Here is a 22,351-nt window from a genome sequence, read left to right on the forward strand (position 1 = left end):
AGATTTTCCTGTGGGGAGATTTATGAAAATTATCTAAAAGTAATCCTGAAAATCATACAAGTAATCAAGGGAGGTGGACCCTATCCAGTCAATCTCCTGCTTTCACTGGTATCTTTTCCTGGACTTCCTTTAGAGATTCAGAGTAGCTTAGAGATCTCTGGGATAGTCTCTGTTACTGCAAAAGCAGTTCTGTGAGTTTAGGAGAAACTAATCTCTTTAATTCTCTCTCTCAATATTTATTATTTAGTACCATCATCAATGCTACTTTTACTATTTCAATAAAAAAGACTTAAACATACTTGGAATAATTGTAAACTTTTCAGAGGGAACTGCCATCACCAATAAACAGTTGCTTCTATTTTCTTAAAGACATTTGCTCCAGGGGCTAGGTAATAATATAAGTGGGTGGGACACTTGTCTTGCACACAGCCTACTTGGGTTCCATACTCAGCATTACATACAGTCCTCTGCCAGGAATGATTCCTGAGTTCAGAGCCAGGAGTAAACCCTGAGCACTCCCACATACCTCTCATGTCTCCCAAAAGATATTTGCTCTTAAATCTGCATAGACCATCTGAATATATTTTATTTTATATTATTTTTTTTGTTTGTTTTTGGGCCACACCTGGTGATGCTCAGGGGTTACTCCTGGCTATGCACTCAGAAATCGCTCCTGGCTTGGGGGACCATATAGGCCGTGGGGGGATGGAACCACAGTCCGTCCTAGGTTAGTGCGTGCAAGGCAAACGCCCTACTGCTTGTGCCACCGCTCCGGTCCCCTGAATATATTTTAAAATAGAAGTAGAATGATGTTTTTCTTCTCTTGGTTTGTTTTGGGCCACACTTGACAGTGCTGAGGGCTTATTCTTGACTCTATACTCAGTGGTTACTCCCGGCAGTGCTCAAGGGATCTTATGAGCGGTCAGGTATAGAACTTGGATTCGCCACATGCATGGCAGACACCTTACCTGCTGAACTACCTCTCAAGCACTCCTAAATGAGATTATAGTATCAATCTTTTGGAGGCTTCCTGTTTTATTTTCACATGATAGTGCATTAGGCTGCCTTGTGGGGATGTGTCTGATTCTCTTTCCACTTTGGTTTTCAATTGCATCTATATGGTCTCTGCCCCACTGGGTCCACATAGAAGAAGAATGTCCCTAGGGTGCCTTGGTGTTTTCTTCCCAAGAAGCTTATATAATTAAGGGCTTTTATATAATTAAGGGCTCAGATGGATAGAGTTCATGTGCATAAGGGAGCCCCAGTTTGTCCTCAGTACCACATAATACTCTACCCTTCTAGGAGTGACCCCAAGTAATGTGCATGGAATGGCTCCAAAAGATTATACACCACGACTAGAGGTGTAGCTTCAGGTTTGTCCTGCAACTGCCAGAAAGGTCTAAAGTTTAAAGTTTAATTTTATAGGATCATTTTCCTTTAACCGAACGCCATCAGGTAAGAGCTGATAATTTAGGGACATTGCCTTGTATTTATCTCATGGGCTGGATTTCCCCTCAATAGGCCTGTGCGTCAGTGTTTACACATAGAAATAAACTGAACATTGGGGTAGGGGCCACTTTATTTGTGAGTGTTTGGGCCCTACGATTCCCTCTGGGCTTGTCTCCCCTTTAGTTTGTTTTATTTTCAGAGCCAATTTGTTAAGGATTTTCAGTCTAGGGTAAACATCCCATCAAGAGCCATCTTTATGGCTCTTAAGAGTCCATTCAAGTCATTTGACCATATTAGTATCACAGAAAGCAAGACTGTGAAGCTAGACATGGCTGTTTCTCTCGGAAACTTCCAGTACAGAGAGCATATCTAGAGAATGATAGAAAATTGAGCATTAATAGAGATTTCCCATGTGCCAGGCTTCTTACTCACATTCGGAGAGTAACTTACTTGGATTCCATGGTTTGTAGGTGGGAGACAAGTGTGTAAGAGTTATATGTCCTGTTGTGATTGCAGGCCCACATGTGATTGCATATGTATGTAAGCACACATTTTGACAGAGGGTGGGAGATGTTGTGCCAGAGAATATCTTATTTTCTCTCTGCCATTAGACTGTGGATTTGATCCAGTCTATCAGAGAAAAGCAAAAGCCTTGCAAATTTGGCCTCTCTGGAGTTACAAAGTGGTGTGTGTGTTGTGTGTGTGTGAGTGTGTGTGTGAGTGTGAGTGTGTGTGTGAGAGAGAGTGTCTGTGTCTGTGTGCATAAAAGCCAACTGTGTGAAATCTCAGGGTTACTTTTCTCTGGAGGAACTGGACTTCTCATCAATGCTGTTTCTCATCATCTCAGAGCTTCAGGGTGGAATGATTTGGCATTTTCCTAGACAATGTAGCTGGTGGAACTTAGGAGATTTAGTGTCAAGTTGCTCCTAAGAGGTAGTGATAGGTAGGTCTGGGGGGTCAGGGCACATGTGGGCATGAAGACTGCCTGAACAGAATGGGGATGGAGGGATAAACTAAGTCATCTGGTTGGAAAAAAACAATGGGGTTGTTCAGTCCAGAAGGAAGAATAGGAGTCCTATTTCAAGGCAGGGTACTTCCACTCCAGTTTCCAGGGACACCCAAGTTCTAAATACACTGTTGGGAAGTTAGAGTGGCCTTGTTTATGATAGGTCAGCTTAGAGAGGCATTTTGTGCATGTGGAAACATTTACCTGGGTCTCAGTCATGGGTTCCCTCTCCTGAGCACAGGAAATGTCAGCCTCATAGTGGCTATCTGAAGGGGAAGGACAGTGTTGGTTGTAGGGGTCCTGATACTTTTAATTTTAATTTGTTTTTAAGTTTCACCTGTCCCTGTATTTCAAGATAGCAGGGTACTTTTTAGTGTGGACACTAAAGAATACTCATGATTGTGCAAACCAGCTTGGGGGCTTTGAGGATTTGCTGGGCTGCAGTGAAAAGAAGTGCTGCTCAATGACTTCCATACAGCGGTGTTTTGTGATTTTAGGGGCAGTGGTGTCAGATCAAGATGTGGGCAGGGCTGATGTCAGAGTTGCTTCAGGAAACCTGTTCTTGGTCCCTCTTCTTAGGAGTACTTTTCAACTGTGCTACCTGTGGGCCTGACTCCAGATCTCCTCATTGTTTTAAACTACAGTCTAACCCAAGGACCTCATTTTAACTCTGAAAAGGCCCCAGTAACAGATCAACTCACTTTTTGAGCAGTTGGGAGTTGGTACCACACAAAATTTATTTATTTATTTGTTTGTTTGATTAATTTGCCTTTTAGGCAATACTGAGCAATACTCAAGGCTTACTCTTGGCTCTGTGCTTATGTATCACTCCTAGTGATGTTCAGAGCCAACCCAGGTTAGTCACATGCAAAAGAAATATTATACCTGCTGTTCTATCACATTATCACCACCATACAAATTTTAGGGGGACACAATACCCAACCATCCAGGAGGCCTACAGCCTTATATGACCTGCATCAGGTAATCGTGGGTGGGAACTTTGGGTCATGCTTTGGCACTCTTTGTTTTTGATGACAGAATCATTTCCTGGTTTATTTTTAAATTATTTAAAAATAGTGGTGTGTGTGTGTGTGTGTGTGTGTGTGTGTGTGTGTGTGTGTGTGTGTGTGAGAGAGAGAGAGAGAGAGAGAGAGAGAGAGATAATATTAGGTGGGAGAGCAGAAAAAAGTAGTTGCTTTGTACCCAATTTGCTCCTTGGAACTGCATAGGGCCCCCTGAGCCTTATTAGGAGTAAGTCCTAAGTACTACTGGGTGTGGTGCTCAAACTGTTAATACATACAAAAATAATATAACCTGCATACCCCTCTCTCCTCAGGCCATGCTCCATTTTCTTTCTTTATGAATTTGACTATGCTAGGTATAAAGGAATCATCCAGCATTTGTTTCCAAATAATTTAGTTATTTACTTAGTATAATGCCCTCAGGGTTTCTCTACATTATAGCATGTGTCAGAGTAAAGGCTTTTCCTTGTAAAGACCATGTAATTTTCATTCTATAGATAAACCTATTTTAATTCTCTTGCTTATTCTTAGATGGACATTTGGGCTGCTGTGAGCTTAGCTGTCAATCAATCAAACAGATGTATGTATCTTATGGAAACATAAGATAATAGAGTTAAAAGGTAGTTAAAAGGTAGAGATTCTAGAATACAATTCTAGAATACAAGGCTGATGAAATAGTATAGTGGGTCCTGGGTTCAATTGCTGGCATCCCATATGATCTATGAGGCTGTCATGTGTGATTCCTGAGTGCAGAGCCAGGAGTGAATCCTGAGTATTACTAGGTGTAGCCCAGAAACAAAAAGAATAAAAGAAAGGTTCCAGAATAAAGCTCAGCTGGCAGACCTAGATGACATTATGTTTTTTTGTTTTGACTTTTTATTCCAGGGATGCCTAACCCATGTTGGCCACATGCAAGACAAATACCCTATCCACTGTGATATTGCTTTGGCCCAGCACACACACCCCCACCTTTATTTTGACTTAAGATCATACTCTCACAGACCCTGAACTTTCTGGAAGCATTAGGAATCTTGGTCCTGGTGCTGGAGTGATAGCACAGCAGATAGGGTGTTTGTCTTGCATGCAGCCAATCTGGGTTCAATCCCTGGTATCCCATATAGTTCTCTGAGCCTGCCAGAAGCTGTTTCTTAGCACAGAGCTAGGAGTAACCTCTGAGCATCACTGGATGTGATCCAAAAACAACAATAACAATAAAAAAAAAAAGGAAAGAAATCTTGGTCATTTCTCTTCTTTGACCAGCAGGATGGTAAGAGGTGATGAGGCATCAGGCCCAGGTGGATCTGACCCCTCCTGGGTGCCAGCACCACTGTCTTCTGTACTATGGGGGAGAAACAGGACACCTCCCCACCCCCTTAGCTTTATAATTGACTTCTATTCTCTGTCTCTCCCAGGCAAATGTCTGCAGACTGCGGCTGACTGTCCCTCCTGAGGATCCAGTTCCTGAGAAAAGTGAGAAGAAGATTGAGAGAAAAGATCAAGTAGGCCTTCCCCAGACCCCATGGGGCCCGTTCTCCCTTTTGTACTCTTCTGGGGCTCCCTCCTAACCTCCTCCACATCATTAGAAGAGCCCGGATGTCCTGCCAGGGTCTTCGATGAAAGGCTCTCTTCTCACCCTATTTCCCTTCTTCCCACATCTCAGACCTTTCTGCCCCTGTTCTTGTTTCGGGGTGAACACTGGCTCTGTGTTGTCAAAGAGCAGCAGGGCACTGGCCTCTGTGACAGGTGCGGTGGCAGGGAATGTGCTTTTCTTGAAAGGGCCCAGTTGGTGACATAAAAGGGCCCTCTGTGAGTGGTAGGTGGGAGCCAGACCTCTCAGAGCTAATTTAAGGGTGGACAAGCTGGAGGCCCTGCTGAGAGCTGGGCTAGGAAGGAAGTCTGACTTGGGGCCCACGATGTGACTCTGAGGATAAGCACATGTTTTCCATGTGTGAGGGACCTGTGAGTTTCATCACCAGTACCTGGAAACAAAACCCAACTCCAGACAGCACCATTTGACCTTGGCCTTTGTCTAAAAGGAGCTCATGGTTTTCCCAGTGAGGCAGGCCTAGAACAAAGCCAAGATTGTGCCAGAGGCCAAGTGTCATGCCCAGAAGTGTATGGAGGACTCAGAGAGAAAAAGAGAATAACTAACTGAGGTGATATTGAAGCAGAGGCTTAAAGGATGAGTAATATTTCAGGCCAATTTTCTTTTACTCAAGGATTAACAGGGCATCTATATTATTTCTGGCATCATTCTAGGCTCTATAAGGAGAGTAGTGAACACACAGAAATAGACTTATTCCCCATAGAATTTATATTTTAGTGCATCATTCTTTAATCACCTGTCAATGGACCCTCAGTTATAGAAAGGTTAAAAACTATTGTACTCCCTTGGTACCCTTATGCAAGAGAGGTAACAATTTATAGGTATTAAAAAAGTTGAAGAATGCTGATTTAATGGAAGAGAATGAAAACTTTAATTTTAAGTACATTTTATAGAATTTAGGAGGTAGGAAATACTAATGGAGACAATAGAAGAAAGGGATAGGAACATGGTTGTAGTTTACCTGTGCATATACATTTTTTTACATAAGCATAAAATAGAATAGCAACATAATATGTTTCAGAAATATAATTATGTGACAATGACATTGAAATAGAAGTCTTGCTTTGGATTTAGTCAATAATGTGGCCAACTATAAAAGGAAAGCTTTTCTTTAGCATGGAGATGCTCAAATGTTTTCGTTTGACTCTTTTCTATCCTAATTTTTGACCAAGAAGTATGAGTTATGCAGGTGACGAAGACAAACAGATCCAAGAAGGACCTGGGTTTGATTCCTGGCATCTCATGTGGTCCCCTGAGCCTGCCAGGAGTGATTTCTGAGTGCAAAGCCAGGAGTAACTCCTGAGCACCCCTGGGTGTGGCCCAAAAACAAAAACAAAAAAACAAAACAAAAAACCCCAAATGAATAGAAAAAAGAGGAGAGGATGAGTCTCATCTACAGTTTTCAGAAAAATGATGGTTTCTAATTGGAAAGTAGAGGTGAGCTAATGAGAACAAGTAAGGGGACACTCAGAGAAAATGGGGGCAGAGAAGACTTGAACAGGTCCCTTTGGCCAATATAGTACAACCTCAGTATCAAGAAGAACAGCAGTTGTTCTGGGATTTGACACATTGAATGATTTAAAAAAATTATGAGCAGATTAGCAACAGTTTGAGAGAAGCTTTTTATAGACCATCAGCTAGTGAACTTAGAAATCTCTTACTCTTGTGAGCCACAGAGGTTAAGACCTTTGCCTTTTACTTGATTGACCTGGGTTCAATTATCAGCACCTCATATGATTCCCTGAGTCCTGCTAGGAGTGTACCCTAAGCACAGAGCCAGGAATAAGCCCTGAGCACTGCTGGGTTTGCCTCCAAAATAATACCCCCTCCCCCAATAAGAGAAGGAAAAAAAAAGAAAGAGAAAAGAAATTTCTCCTTCGCAGTTTCTGCCTAAGCTCACAATATGTGCAGAAGCTCGTTGGTGAAATGTGCAGCAGATTACTCATGTGCTCTCTGGGCAGCATCTTCCTCTTGGGTCGAAAGGGAAGTGGTGCTATCTGGCAATCAATGTTAAGCCAAGACTCTGGGTTTACATTAATGGACATCAAGATTGTGATTGCAACTAAGTTATCTTCTCTAGAACCCATCTTATATACATGCCAAGTTTGTTTGATGCAGTCCAGAAATAAGGAAGTTGAAAATGTGAGCCATTTTGGAGCACATTTGGCCCAGTCCTCTCAGTAAGCTCTCTAGTACCAAAAGGAGATGACTATTTCTACATCTGTATCACATTATTATGATTTCTAATATAACTAGTGAGTCCTTATTAGACTCGATCAAAAAGTTCTCTAGGGCCGGAGTGGTATATGCAGCAAGGCATTTGCCTTGCATTTGGCTGACCCAGGATGGACCTGGGTTCGATCCCCAGTGTCCCATATGGTCCCCCGAGCTAGGAGCAATTTCTAAGTGCAGAGCCAGGAGCACCACCAGGTGTGGCCCAAAAAAACCCCCCCAAACCAAAAAGTTTTCTAAAAGGAATATTGAGATAATGTATAATTTTGAATAGGAGTCACAGATGAGGTATTATTGAAAAATGGTTGCTTTTCTTACAGGTCATTGTGATACCTTGGTTATGTAGTGGGACTTATTTTTTCAACTTCTCTGTAGCTTTTAAGATTCTCCAAGGAAAATGTTTGGGAGTAGAAACTAATAGCCAAGAAGAGAGTGAGCAATTAGGCTTCAGCTTTTGAACTCTGTTCCTGCACTGGTGATGACCAAGATTAAGTGAAATGCTGTATTTCAGGGTGTAGGGATTTTATCATCCCACTTCCCTATCTGTTAGAGATTGTTGGTTGTTCAAAGAAGTGGGCCTGGCTGTATCCAGGGTCACAGGAAAGCTGAGCACCTGGAGATTTGGGAGCTCCAGCAGAGTGAGTGACACCAAATAGGACCCTGGTTCACGTAGTGAACTTGAGGTATTTTGCATGAAACTGAAGCTGCATGTCTGGGACTTATGTGTGCTAAGGCTGGGGCCCTTGGAGGACATATCCCTGCCTGGAAGAACATTCCTGAAGAGGAGGCACCTGTGTGCTGTATCAGCCTGGTGGAAAACCAGGAGGTAGAAAACCTCCTGTGGATCCTTCTGCCTATAAGTCCTTTCAGTGGTTTCTATGATCTTTAAGGACTTTTTGTCTTTATTGATTAAAATGTTACTCTGGACCCTCATGCATGAACCAGTGGTGCTATGGTATTGGGGGTATTGGTGTGATGAATGTGTAAAGTCCTTCAGCACCTTTAGGGTGCCTGAGAACTCCTATGCTACAGGGCAGACGGGGGCCATGAGAAGAGATTGTCTCTGATGCTTTTCACATGGGCCATCCAGGTGTATGGTGTAGGTGACCCTTGGGGAGGGCTGATGACCCTGAAGAGAAGTGAGGGAGGTAAAGGGAGTGGGGCTGGCTGTCTCTGAGATTCAAGTCCATCAGTTGTGGCACCACTGGAAGGATCCCCTAACAGCTGTGAGACCACCAGGGGTGGGGGGTAATGTCATCACCTCATTCTGGTTCTATTCCTGGCCTTGAGTCCCCAGGAGGCAGGACCCTTGAGTGGGACTGAGGGGAGTGTGGAGCCTAAAACTAGGCATCAGCGAGGGAACCTATGGGGCCACATCAGAAAAGGTAGCTCCAGGGCAATAGTATTCCCTGTCAGGCTTCCTTGATAAAGTGACTGCTTCCTTACTGGGGACTCTGCTGAGCCATTCCCCAAGGTTGACCCAGGGCCTGCTCCATACAAGACCTGTGCCTTGAACCCTGTTCTATCTCCCTGACCCCTTGGCTTATCCTTGGTTGCTTATCGTCCTTCTTCCCTGGCCTTTATTATTGACATGAATTAGGATACACATATGGCTGTGGTGTTCACTTTCTAGGCGAGCATCTGTTGATGCAGGGAAGTGATTGGAGGAGTCTCATGATTCATGGGATAAGGTGGGCAGGAGCAGTGAGAAGTTGATGGTCCTATGGATGCTGAGTGTACTCTAGGCTCTGGGATACCCTGGGGCTCCCACCATCTGACTGTTCTTCTAGGCTCTTCTTCTCTTCCTGGTTCCCAGAGGAAGGCTGGTGTGGAGGGTGTGGCAGAGACTGTCTCCTGCTTTTCAATACTGGGATGGAGGCTATTACACCAGGAGCAGCTTCTGGGTAGGGATTCATTAAAGGGAACCTTTTTGTGGCTTCTTCCCTAAGGCAGATGCTATCTGTGCCTCTGAGTCTTTCCCTCTTTGGGAGACCTCACCCCTCATCTAGGCTGTTTTCCATAGGCCCAAATGAGTGCCCAGCCCTGTTTCCGACTTCTTTCCTTCAGAGTAGGCACAGTCATCCCGATTGCCAACATCTCATAAACATGAAGGTCACCACGTGTCTGGCAGGTGCTGCTGATCATGGAGACAAAGACAAAATGCCAGAGAACTGCCCTTTGCATGCCCCAGCTCAAGAACTGTACCTTGCCCTTGGAGTCAGTAGCTCGTCTCTGCAGAGGCCTGGCCTTTGCATTGTTCTCCATGAGGCCTGGCTCTTTTTGTTATCTTACCGTTCAGACTTTAGGGGTGTAGGGGTTTAGAGCTGTCTTTCTGGGGAAGATGAGTATCCCCTTGTCTCTTTTTTCAAACCCCATCCCTCCAGGCTCCCTTGCTGGATTCTCGGGCTTTCTCAGAGCTGGGATACACAATACAGCATACAAGGATTTAATCATGAATTGCCAAGTAATTAGCATTTCTTTTTATTTCATTTTGGTTTTGGTTTTGGGGTCACATCTGGCTGGTGCTCAGGGGTCACTCTGGCAGTGTCAGGGATGGATCCAGGGTAGTAACATGTGAGGCAAGAGCCTTAACTCCAGTACAAGAGCTCTAAATTAGTGTTTTAAATGATGGGATTTTAAAAAATAAATTATGTTTTTTTAATTAGAAGAAAAATTATTAAAAAATAAATTATGTTTTTTTAATTAGAAGAAAAATTATTAAAAAATAAAAAATTCCCCAAATGACAAAAGCATCGGAAATTTTAAATAAATAGAAGCATAAAAATGATGGACTCAGAGACACTTATTTAAGCAGAGTACACAGTAATTCTTAGGCAATTTTAACATTTTGAAGGGAACACAGATTTATTCATTGAGAAAACATTCTCATTCTCTTCTGTTTAAATATCCCTGCCAAAGTATCTTCTAACCCTTGGCTTGATCATAAGAGGAGAAGTGACTTTTTCTGACATTTGTCATCTGTATTTCCCTCAGAGACATTTGACTCATGTCTGTTTTAAGGGTACTCTGATGGAGACACTTACAGATGGGGCAGGGACACAGAGAAGATTGTGGGAAGGTGTGTGAAGTGGCGAGAAGGAAGAGTCTTTGTTTTAGAGGTCGTTGCCCATAGTTGTTGGGGTGCTCTTGGCTTAGCCTACAGGAATTGATACAGTGCAGTATTGGAGGGAACACACCAGGGCTAGGCCAAGTGGTATTGGAACTAGTAGATACAGAACCTGGGATTAAACTCAGTGCCTCTGTGTGTCAGGAATGTGCTTTGAGTTCTCTCTCAGGCCCCCAGGCTCCTCCCTTTTATACAATCCCTCATCATTATTGGATTAGAGTCCATTCTGATGACATCATTTTAAATTGACCCTCTCTACAAATAAGGTTAAAGACCAAGGAGTATAGTGGGTAGGATGTGTATATATTTTTTTTCTGAAGATATCAGCTTTATTCTGTGGATAAGGCTGAAGGCATAAACTCCCAGAATCAGCCCCAGAAAAAAGCCCCCCCTTTTAAGAAATAACTTCATAAAAAGATTTTCTATATTCTATCATTATCTTAATTTATGTTAGTAAGTCAGATGCAAGTTTTGTGGATTTTTATTCGTATATTAAAAACCATTGAGATGGGGCCAGAGAGATATAGTATAGCAGATAAGGTACTTACTTTGCACACAACCAACCAGTGTTTGAGCCCCAGGACCACAGTTCTCTGGATACTTCTAGAAGTAATCCCACGAGTAAATCCTGAGCACATCTGTTTGGATGTGGCCCAAAACAACAAAAACAAAAACAAAAAGATCGAAGATTTCCCAAACCCCAAAACATACTGATTAGTTTTTGTGGTTCCAGATTTCATGCTGAGAGATTGATAAATGTAGACTACTATATTGATAAAATTGTTGCATTTAAATTGGCAATGGGTGTCTTGAATACAGGTAGGAGGTGGAGGAGGAGGGAGTTGGGGGGCATTGGTGGTGGGAATGTTGCACTGGTGAAGGGGGGTGTTCTTTTTATGACTGAATCCCAACTACAAACATGTTTGTAATCATGGTGCTTAAATAAAGATATTAAAATATTAGCATGGTAGGGCCGGAGAGATAGCATGGAGGTAGGATGTTTGCCTTGCATTCAGAAGAACGGTGGTTTGAATCCCGGCATCCCATATGGTCCCTTGAGCCTGCCAGGAGCAATTTCTGAGTGCAGAGCCAGGAGTAAACCCCTGAGCACTGCCAGGTGTGACTCAAAAACCAAAAAAAAATTAGCATGGGCTAATTAAAATTTAACTCTTCATGAGAGCATGCACATGCTCCTCCTTCCCCTCTCCATATACTCCAAACAGATTTCTTCATGTTGAATCAACTATGGCAGATTTTTTTCATGTTGAATCAGTATCTGAACTCTGCTAATTCTGAAACTGGAATGGTGAAGTCTTTTGCCAGTTTACCATGTTTCCTGAGACACACCAGTTATGAAATAGTTGGGGCCAGAGAGATAGCACAGCGGTAGGGCATTTGCCTTGCATGCAGCTGACTAGAGAGGGACCTGGTTCGATTCCCAGCTTCCCATATGGTCCCCCAGCCTGCCAGGAGCGATTTCTGAGTGCAGAGCCAGGAATAACCCCTGAGCGCTGCTGGGTGTAGCCCAAACCCAATAAATGAATAAGTAAATAAAGTTAAAAAAATAAGAAAAAGAAAAAGAAATAGTTGCTAACACCCCTTTATCACAGCTGTGCTTCCATGGCCTGTGCCTTATTGATGCTTCTCTCTCTAGACCTTGGAGGATGGAAGTTGGCATGTGTGTACGTCCCAGTCCAGTAAAGTGTTTAAAAGGAGGAAAGCCTTTGGCGAGACTATTTTGATATCATGACAGACTGTTGCCAGGGAGCGTGTGTGGCTGTGATTCACAGCAAAGTTGCCCTGGGTGTGATTCAGGGCAGAGATAGCAGCTGGGTGTGGAAGTCGCAGGGGAACAGTCAGTGTTCTCGTCGCCTCACCTAATGCACTCTCAGGCATTGTGTCAGTGGAGCCATCCCTAGGGCCTATGGATCATATTCCAGAACGTGAAACATTACTCTAGGCCCTGCGTATTGTCAGCAGGCAGCTAACTGTTGGCTTCAATGAGTATATCTGGGAGCGGGACTGTTGATGGGACGGTGGAAGGAGTGGCTCTGATTTGAGTAAGGCCGGAGCTGTGTTGGCTACCTCCAGCTCCTTCCTGACCCCTGGCCCTGGGTCAGAGTGGATCTGAGAGGGTCTGTATTGTAGCACGGCACAACTCCTTTCCAATCTCCTAACTTCCTGCCCTTGATGATTTTTTTGAGAGAAACCAAGGCTTGTCTAGAGATCTGCTGCCTGAAGCAAATCTGGTAACTAGGGTTGGAATAGCAAAAACAAAACAAAACAAAACAAAACAAAATAAAACAAAAATAAAGCAGGAAGAGTAAAGTGCTCAGACAGACAGATGCATCCCCACAAATAAGGAGAGGTCACTGTGCTTTTTGAAAGTGAGTAATGTGTCCCTACCTTGGGTTGATAGGGTAGAGGGTTGCAGTGGTAGCTTCACTTGCAATAGGGGGTTATTTCTGCTTGTTACTGTAGAGTTTTTGCTTTTGGCTTTTGGGCCACTGGTATTCAAGGATTACTCCTGGCTTTGTGCTCAGGGATCATTTCTGGTGGAGTTCAGAGGATCCTATGTAATGTTCAGAATTAAACTTACATTAGCTGCATGCAAGCAAGTCTTACCTGCTGTATTATCTTTCTAGCCCCTGTAGCTCCTTCAGAAAAAAAGTCTAGAGAGACACAGTAATTTCTTTTTTTCTCAGTAAGGGGAAGAAGGTCAAATAAGTTTGGGAATGTCAAAGTCGGCAGGAATATGGAAATGTGAAGAAACCACTAAAAAAACATACTCAACCAGTGTCTAATGGTTTACCCAACCTGGCCCAGGTGTTGTGTCTGTTCCCCAAAACAAACTTTTGCATGGTGTTTGTGTCCTTTCACTGCTTGGGACCCAGAGATGATTGCACACAGGTCCAGGATACTGTCAGGTCACCACAAGTGGTCCTAGCACCTTTCCTCTAGTAGGAAAGTCTGTTTAGGATAGATCCAAGTCCAGGTTTCCCAGAACATGGGCTCCAGAAAAGGAGCAGCTGATATATGCTTCCTCCCCCACCCCCTGTACTATCTTTTTTCCATAGGGTTACTTAGCTTAGTGGTTTTTTTTGTTTGTTTGTTTTGTTTTGTTTGTAGAATTTGGAAAGTAGTTAGTTCCATTAGGAGGTGATTTCTAGAAAATTCTGGCTCTTTTTGGAGTTCTGCTTGGCTAGTAGCTGTTCTTTTCCTGCCCTATATCCTCAGCAGGTATTTATATGGAGATAATCTCTCTAGCCTTCGAAATGGTCAGAAATAACCAAAGACTCACTGAGCCAAAGCTTTCCTTTCTGTACCCAGCATGGGCTCCGCTGTGATGATGGTCACAGGAGGCAATTGCATGTCCCGGAGCCTGTTCTGCCTACACAAAACATTTTGGAAATCATCCCCCCCCCACAAGTCATTTCATTTGTGTTAAGGTTCATCTAAGTCAGTGGTCTCAAACTCAATTTACCTGGGGGCCGCAGGAGGCAAAGTTGGGGTGAGGCAGGGCATCATAAGGGATTTTGCTTACCGAATATTTGCAATAAAAAATTGCATTAGTAAGAAAAAAAATCGCATTAAACATTTGCATACTTCGAACGGAACTGCTCGAGTTATGCGAATGTTTAATGCGATTTTTATTGCGATTATTCGGTAAGCACATAATTGTGAATACTGCGATATTTGAAGGTCGGCCATGGGCCACAAAATGTTATACGGAGGGCTGCAAAAGGCCCATGGGCCACGAGTTTGAGACCCCTGATCTAAGTCATATTGGCAGGTGGACAAGTGAACCAACTACTGGTCCTGGCATCTAAGGCAGGAGCTGGGCAGGAGCCTGGCTTTGGTATCTGTCACCATTGGATTTAGTTGATGTTAAACTGTGTTTCAGCTATTATTTATTCACTGAGAACTCATCTTTTTTTTTTTTTTTTTTTTTGTGGTTTTTGGGTCACACCCGGCAGTGCTCAGGGGTTTTTCCTGGCTCTGTGCTCAGAAATTGCTCCTGGCATGCACGGGGGACCATATGGGATGCCGGGATTCGAACCGATGACCTTCTGCATGAAAGGTAAATGCCTTACCTCCATGCTATCTCTCCGGCCCCGAGAACTCATCTTGATTTCTTTCTTTGCACACATTAATATTCAGTGTATGAAATGACCATGTATCCCAAATATTCTATCATAGATCCAATTCCAAGCTTGCCATCTTTCCTCCCTCCCTCTTGTTCTCTTTCTATCCCCCTTCCTTATTTCCTTCCTTTCTTCCTTTCATCTTTCTTCCTTCTTTCTTTCCTTCCTTTCTTCTGAGGTATTGATCTGTGATACTGGGAATCCAACCCAGGGCCTCATATGTGCATGGCAAGTGCTTTACTTTGAACCACATTCTCATCCCCTGTTGCCATCTCTTTGGATTGGTGTTGGGATTATATGGTAGACACAGTCTCTTAGCCTCAGCTGTGCTTGTTCCATTGTAAGGGTATATATTCTTATTTAGGGTTTAGAAAATAGGGTCCCCTACCACTGATTTCACAAAATAATCCCAGATCTGCAGTGGCAGCACAGTTGGTACAATAGGAATGTGGACTGAGTTATTTTTGCTGTTTCTCCTTTCTTACCATCAACAGTCTCCTTCCCTTCAACAATTAGGCCATTAAATTCTAAAGGTTAGAAAACAGAAATACCTAATATTTTTTTGCAAGCATCTTTTAAAAACAGAGCTGGAGAGCCAGAGAGATAGTACAGTGGGTAAGATGGGTAAAATATACTGCTTGATATTTGGAATTGACATTCTCTATTGTAATTTTGTTTCTGTTTATTTTTAAATTTTCTTTTTGTTTCACTGTAAAGGAAAGATGCTCAGTTTTAAACGTTAAACGTTAAAAAGTGTACAAGTTGCTTTGTTACAATAAAACTAAATGTGTAAAAAAAATCAAATTTTATTAAAAACCTTATTAAAAGACTTTTTGGGCCTGAACAATAAATAGTCCAGCAGGTAGGGCATTTGCCTTGCACACAGCTGATGAAGGTTTAATCCTCAGCATCCTATATATTCCCGTAAGCCTGCCAAGTGTGATTCTTGAGTGATGAGTCAGGAGTAAACCCTGACCACTGCTGCTTCAAAGTGTGGCCCAACCCTCCTTCTACCCCAACCCCTAAAAAAACCAAAACACAGAGCTAGAATGAGGTTAACAATCTAAAACCAATGCTAAGTGAATTTACATTCGACATTTTTGTTTGTTTGTCTTGGAGTCACTCCTAGCAGAGCTCAGGGCTTACTCCTGGCATTATGCATAGGAATACTCCTGGTAATGCTCAGAGGCTCATATGGATTTAACCCAGGTTGGCCGCATAAAAGGCAAATGCCCTACCTGCTATACTATTGTTCAGGCCCAAAGAGTCTATTAATAAGGTTTAAAATTTGAAAAAAAAGTAAGGTTTAAAATTTGATCTTTTAAAAATATCAAGCAATATAATTTATATAATATAAATATTATAAGGAAGTTAAAATATAGAAACTTAAATATATATACAAAAGAACTCAATTGTGTAATGAGTCACCAATCTGTCACTCAGCCCCAATAACCTTCAACTCAGGGTTAATCCTGCCTTATCCACACCCCCACCTGTTTCCTGTATCTTGAGTCCCAGCGGTCATAAAGCATGAGTCTTTAAAATATAAAGTAATATCACAATATAATATAATCACTCTGATGTTATCTGGCCTGAAAATTGATGTTTAATATTGGAAGATATTTTAAAATCTATGAAAGGAGGGATTTAGCCACACACACATTCCAGTGTATAGCTTCCCCCACCAACCACATTCTTTCTATGTCTTCCTTTATCTTTTAATGAGACATTTTGACATTTTGTGAAAATGTTAACAGTTCTAGCTAATTGCAGCTTTGACAGAAGCCTAGTTGATGTCTGGGACAAATATCAGCTCCCTGTTTTTCACTCTGCGATAACAAAGGATGTTGTTCCTTCAATTACACTGTATTAGCGAACTCTGAGTCATTCTCTAGAACCTTCTTCAACTTCTGAGACTCACTCGTCATACAGCAAATACATTATTAAGATACACACTGTGTGCCAGTCATGAATGGATGTGGGGATGATTGTGGGAAAGAAGACAAACACAGTCCTCAACATCTCTGAACTTAAGTTCTGGTGCTGCAGGTGTGACTTTACATGACAACTCCATTATGCCAAGTTCTTTGGTAGCATTACCTACTTAAGGAGGGCATGTACCATGACCTTGAGGAAAGTATTTCCTCCATCAGGGCGTACTGCACATAGACTTTTAAAGGTAAGTAAGGATTGGCTTACAAAGGTTGGATCTGTGGTAGGGGTAAGGAGATGCGGCGCTGAGGAAAGATGAATGGAATGATAGAGAAAGCCCGTTGTTGGGCCCAGGTCTTCCCAGTGGAAGGAGTTTCAGAGGTTTATGTTGTTGTTGGTTTTATTATTTTGTTTTTACTAATTGAAATTCTGTGATTTCCAATATAATACTATTAATGATGATTTCTCTTACACATAGTTCTAGGCTCTTGGCTTTCCTACCCCTGAGTTCTGGGCTGCCCCAGTGAGAAGTGAATTCCAGTTTTTCTGGCTCTGAGCTTTCCTGAGGATGTTGATGGACAAGGACAGAGCTCAGATCTGAAAACATGTAGTCAGGCACTTAAATGCTGCCATCTTGGAAGAGCCAGATAGTTATACAATAGGGCCATTGTGAGTTCTAAAGAAAATAGTGCATTATGAAAATAATAGCACCATGCTTCCCACTCATTTTCTTCATAAATGTTTCTCTGCTTCTGGCCACCTCAGGAATTCTTTTCTTGTGGACTGGCTGATTATCATGACCCTGTTCTATCGTAGAGTCCCAAGTTGGAACCTTCTCTGTTGATATTTTATTTAGAGCCTGATTTTTTTTGGATAATGTACATTTCCAGATTTCAAACCTGTGTCAGTCATCTACAAAGCAAGAATCTTACCTAGATTCTGATTTTTAAATAACTTTTTAGTTTTGCATTTTTGAATATTGTGAATAAAATTAAAATTAAGAATTCAAAAATAATGCCTGTTTTGCTAATCTCAAAAAACCTGGGGCCAGAGAGATAGCATGGAGGTAAGATGTTTGCCTTTCATGCAGAAGGTTATTGGTTCGAATCCCAGCATCCCATATGATCCCCTCCCAAGCCTGCCAGGAGCAATTTCTGAGCGTAGAGCCAGGAGTAACCCCTGAGTGCTGCTGGGTGTGACCCAAAAACTAAAAAAAAAAAAACAAAAAAAAAAAACAAAAAACAACAAAAAACCACCCAGAGTCCTAGAAAACATCAAGTTTTTTTTAAGCAATAATAACAACAAGGGGCTGGAATGGTAGCACAAGTGGTAAGGCATCTGCCTTGCTCAAGCTAGCCAAGGACGGACTGAGGTTCAATCCCCTGGCATCTCATATGGTCCTCCAAGCCAGGAGTGATTTCTGAGTGCATAGCCTAAAGTAACCCCTGAGCATCACTGGATGTGGCCCCAAAACAAAACAAAACAAAAATAATAACAACAAAAAAGGAGACCATCATTCATGACTGGGATTCTAGATGGGATGATGGGAGAGGGACTGTCGATGGGAACTCATCAAACATTTTTTTAAAAGGTTCAGTTACAGTCCTTGAGATGTTTCACACACGAAAATTAAAATATAATGAAATTGGAATATGACAATGACTCTTTTATATAATGTACAACAGGTAGCATTCTATGTGAAAAACTGATATTCATAACCTAGGGTTGGTGCCTCCCAGACAGACCTTGTTCATTGTCCTTGGCCTTGTCAGAATTTTCCTTTGTTCGTGCTGGACCTCAGCCTCTCCCAATGGACAGGGATGCAGAGTTTTCCTGCACCCCACCATCTCAGTGCAGCCTTGCAGGCCAGCTGACCTGTGAAAGCCTGTGCACTGCCACACATTTCACTACAGCTGGAGTTTGCTTGTTATTCAGGAACTGGGTGGGTGGAGCTGGGCTCAAGAACTTGCCTTTGTTTCCTGGTATGTGGGGAGTTTCATCAGAGCTTTTCCTCTTCCCAATTATGCGGTTAGTAAACCAAAGATTTCACATTCAGCTAGTTACTCCATTGATAATCTTTGGCAGTGCCTTCTAAACCAGACATAAATGTAGAGGCTGGGACATTTTCTGGATTTAATTGCAGAGTATTATGACTCTGGGGCAGATCACCACCTCAAACTTCATCTATGTGTCGCATATTCATCACAAAGAATGAAACACAGTGGCTTGTTCAGGTGTAGAGACCACCTAAATAGTCCTGAATGATGGGCGCTGTCCGGCCACTTTATTTAGTAAAGTCTCACATTTTCCCTCATCCCCATCACGTACACCATTCTTTATATGTTAGTACATTTGGGAGGGAGTTGGGCTACACCTGGCAGTGCTCTGGGATTATTTCTGGCTCTGTGCTTAGATATCACTTCTATCAGTGCTCAGGGGACCATATGATATTGCCAGAATTAAATCTGGGAAGACACATGCAAGATAAGCACTTTCCCCATTGTGCTATCAATCCCAGTACATGACTTTTTGGGGGGAGTGCGGTTTGGGCTACAGGGGTTATACCTGACTCTTCACTTAGAAATCGCTCAGGTAGGCTCCAGGGACCAGATGGGATGCTGGGGATCAAACCCGAGCTTGTCCCAGGTTGGCTGCGTGTGAGTCGAATGCCTGACTGCTGTGCTATCGCTTCAGCCCCAGTACATATCTTTTTAAGACAAAGAATTTATGTAGTTGGGGCTTCTGAATATATTATAGATGAGCAACCAACCAGTCTGTGCGTGGAATGCAAATTCTTACAGGTAAGGAATTGTCTTGTTTTTCTGAGCAGATTAAGGTCTTGGAAATCTACTTAAGCTTATAGATTCTACAACAGGACTGTTCCTGCTTTGCTGCCTGTTTGTGACTTGATTCATGCTTGCACCTGAAACGTCCCTTACTAAACTAGATTTCCTATTTTTTATATTCCTAGCAGGTCATTTCCTGCTTTGTGCCTTGCCTGCAGCTCTCATGCACATTTGCATCTTCCCTCATTAATCTAGCTTTATTCAGGAGATCATTCAAATCTTAGGCCTTGTTTTAGGAGAGCAATTTCCTACGTGACTCTTTCAAGTCTGTATACTGGATGGGAAGCAATGGGTATTTTTTTTTTCTTACATTTTGGAACAGTTCATGTTAAAGGGGTCACCAATTGCATGCAGTAGAGCTAGTTCAATTCCTGGCCCCACATAGTCCCCCGAGTAGGCCCCTGAACATCATCATTCATTGAATGCATTCCTGGAGCACCCCTGGGTGTGGCCTTGGAAGCTCCTAGAGTACTCCAGTAATCCTGTGTCCTCAGACCTGTTCCTGTATAGAACTGCCTGACTGGTTGGCTGGGAATCACTGGGAGGTGCTCTTGGCCTCTAGAATGAGGAAATCTTGCCTCAAACCTTAGGAAACCTTGCCTTAAAAAAAAAAAAAAGGTCATGCGGGTCAGAGTTCTATTATAGGAGACAGATTTGATCCCTAGAATCTAGATAATCCTCCAAACCTGCTAGGGTGATCCTTGAGTGAGAGCCTAGAGCAGGGGTCTTCAAACTACGGCCCGCGGGCCACATGCGGTCTACAGAGGAGTCTGATCCGGCCCGCCAGCAGTGAGCGCTGTTTGGTTGCCAAGTTACCTGCCAGCATATACACTCAGTGTATATCCAAATATCAGGAACCATGCACTCAAAATGGTAACCATCTTTGGTAGCACTTATGCCTGTGAACAGACTTTTTCAAGAATGAAACATCTGAAATCTCCAACCAGATTAAGATTAACTGATGCCCACTTGCATCACTTGTTAGGGCTGGCAGTGACAAATATGGAACTGGACATTGACCATCTCTTTAGCCAAAAGCAGGCCCACAGTTCCCATTGAAATACTGGTGCATGATCTGTTTATTTATAAATGGTTTTCATTTTATTTATATAAGATAAGTGCAGTGTGAGTAGCAGTAGCTCATATAGTCCGGCCCTCCAGCTCTCTAAGGGACCGTAATCCGGCCCCCACTAGAGTAACCTGAGTACTGGAGGGTGTGGCCTAAGAACCAAAAATGAAAGCCCAGAGTTATGTTATAAAACAAACAAGCAACAAAAGAGACTCTAAGAAACCATTGAAAGCTACCTCCCTCTCCAGCACCTCTGCCCCCTCCTCGAAGCTAATTACTATGAAGGATTATGCTCTTCTAGACTTGGCTTTTGCAAATGTTGAATGAATTGGGTCATGAAATAGTTACAATACTACAAATGTTCTTAAAGCAGATATTTTATTTTTCTATAGAGATGCTTCACAAGTACATGGAAAGAATTTGTGGCGAGGTAGATTAAAGATTAGAAGGGGACAGAGATGCCTTTGTGGGAGTCAGACACAGGTGCTATGGCTTGTCCAGAGTGTCAGTTCACCTGGGAAGGGGGCAGAGGTTGGGTTGCCTACAGTTGTGCTTAGTCATGGATTTTTCTTTCTCCTATCCTTCCATGATGTTGGGGGGGGGGCTTTACATCTACTAAAACCTATAGTTTGTGGGTCTCTATATTTAAATTAAATTAAAAATTATAACTGATTTAACAAGTATTTCATAATGTAGTCATTTAAAGCATTACATGTTCAAACATGAATCCCACTACCAGTGTAACCTTCCCTCCCCTCCTCTCCCCAATTTCTACCCCCTCAAGCCTGTCCCCTTGAAGCCACAAATTGATTTTAAACTGTTTGTTATAGCACAATAGCAAGTGTAATTATTAAAACGTATATTAGTGAATCAATATATCTCACAATGGTGTTACTGAAATCATTGAGGATTTATCAGACTGGTTGGTGCAGTGGAGCCTTCTGTGCTATTGTTAGGCTCATTGAGCTTGGTGGTCTTCCCTGCAACTTTTCCATCGAATTTCCTGCTAGGCTGACATTGCAATTGGAACTGTTTGGTGGCTTGACAGCTTGATGAGGTTCAGTTGTGGAACTGAGCTATTTCTATGACGGAGGGTGTCAGGGTGGCTGTGGGCTATTGTTCCTTTGGGTTAAAAGGGGAATCTGTTTGCCCAGAGTTGTCATCCTGAACCACTCTATCTGTGAAGATTTGGTGGCATCAAAATCTTTTGGAGATTATTTGTTGATGTGGCCCTCCTTAATGTCAGACAACACCAGAGTTGACTCTAAATGTATGGGACTATAAGCAAGGTACTGACCCCTTTGTACTTGAGTTTTCTCATGTAAAAGTGCTTGTAAAGATTCAAAATGCAAAGGAACATTTCTACCTCAGAGCAAATGCTAACAGATGTTAACCTTCCTTCCTCCTGTTTCTGTAAAATGTGTCAGATGTGGACACGCTCTTAACCAGGGGTATCTGAATGTTTTTTTGTTTGTTTGTTTGTTTTGGTTTTTGGGTCACACCCTGCAGCGCTCAGGGGTTTCTTCTGGCTCTGGCTCTATGCTCAGAAATCGCTCCTGGCAGGCTCAGAGGACCATATGGGATGCCGGGATTCGAACTACCATCCTTCCACATGCAAGGCAAATGCTTTACCTCCATGCTATCTCTCCGGCCCCTGGGGTATCTGAATGTTGACAGTGATAAAGAGCGGGAAAATTCTTTGGGAGTGAAGACACACTATCTCGTTCAGGCTATCTAGAAAGATTTTATTTAAAAAGATTTTCTCAACAGAGAAAGTGCTCTTCCACCCACTCTTTCTTAGAACTGGCCCCAGTTCTTATTCTAAGAATAAGTATAGGGCCTATACTTGGGACAATTTGTCTCTTTATTGGTAGTTGACATTTCTCTACCTTGTACATTTTAGGCCACACAAATCAA

The 22,351-nt window shown here is 42.6% G+C and overlaps 2 protein-coding genes across 3 annotated transcripts in view; both read left to right on the top strand.

Annotated features, from left to right (window-relative positions):
- AQP9 (aquaporin 9) overlaps positions 1 to 22,351 on the top strand; it is an 837,480-nt gene that overhangs the window by 121,321 nt on the left and 693,808 nt on the right. The window lies entirely within an intron of this gene.
- The window catches only part of MYZAP (myocardial zonula adherens protein), a 106,378-nt gene that overhangs the window by 9,811 nt on the left and 74,216 nt on the right, over positions 1 to 22,351 (top strand). For both annotated transcript variants that reach the window (XM_049773679.1, XM_049773680.1), the window contains exon 2: positions 4,890 to 4,976. In XM_049773679.1, the coding sequence (XP_049629636.1) occupies positions 4,890 to 4,976 (87 nt within the window). The remainder of the gene's footprint in view (positions 1 to 4,889; positions 4,977 to 22,351) is intronic.

The sequence above is a fragment of the Suncus etruscus genome, chromosome 5, assembly GCF_024139225.1.
Source record: "Suncus etruscus isolate mSunEtr1 chromosome 5, mSunEtr1.pri.cur, whole genome shotgun sequence".
In the NCBI taxonomy this organism is placed as follows: Eukaryota; Metazoa; Chordata; class Mammalia; order Eulipotyphla; family Soricidae; genus Suncus; species Suncus etruscus.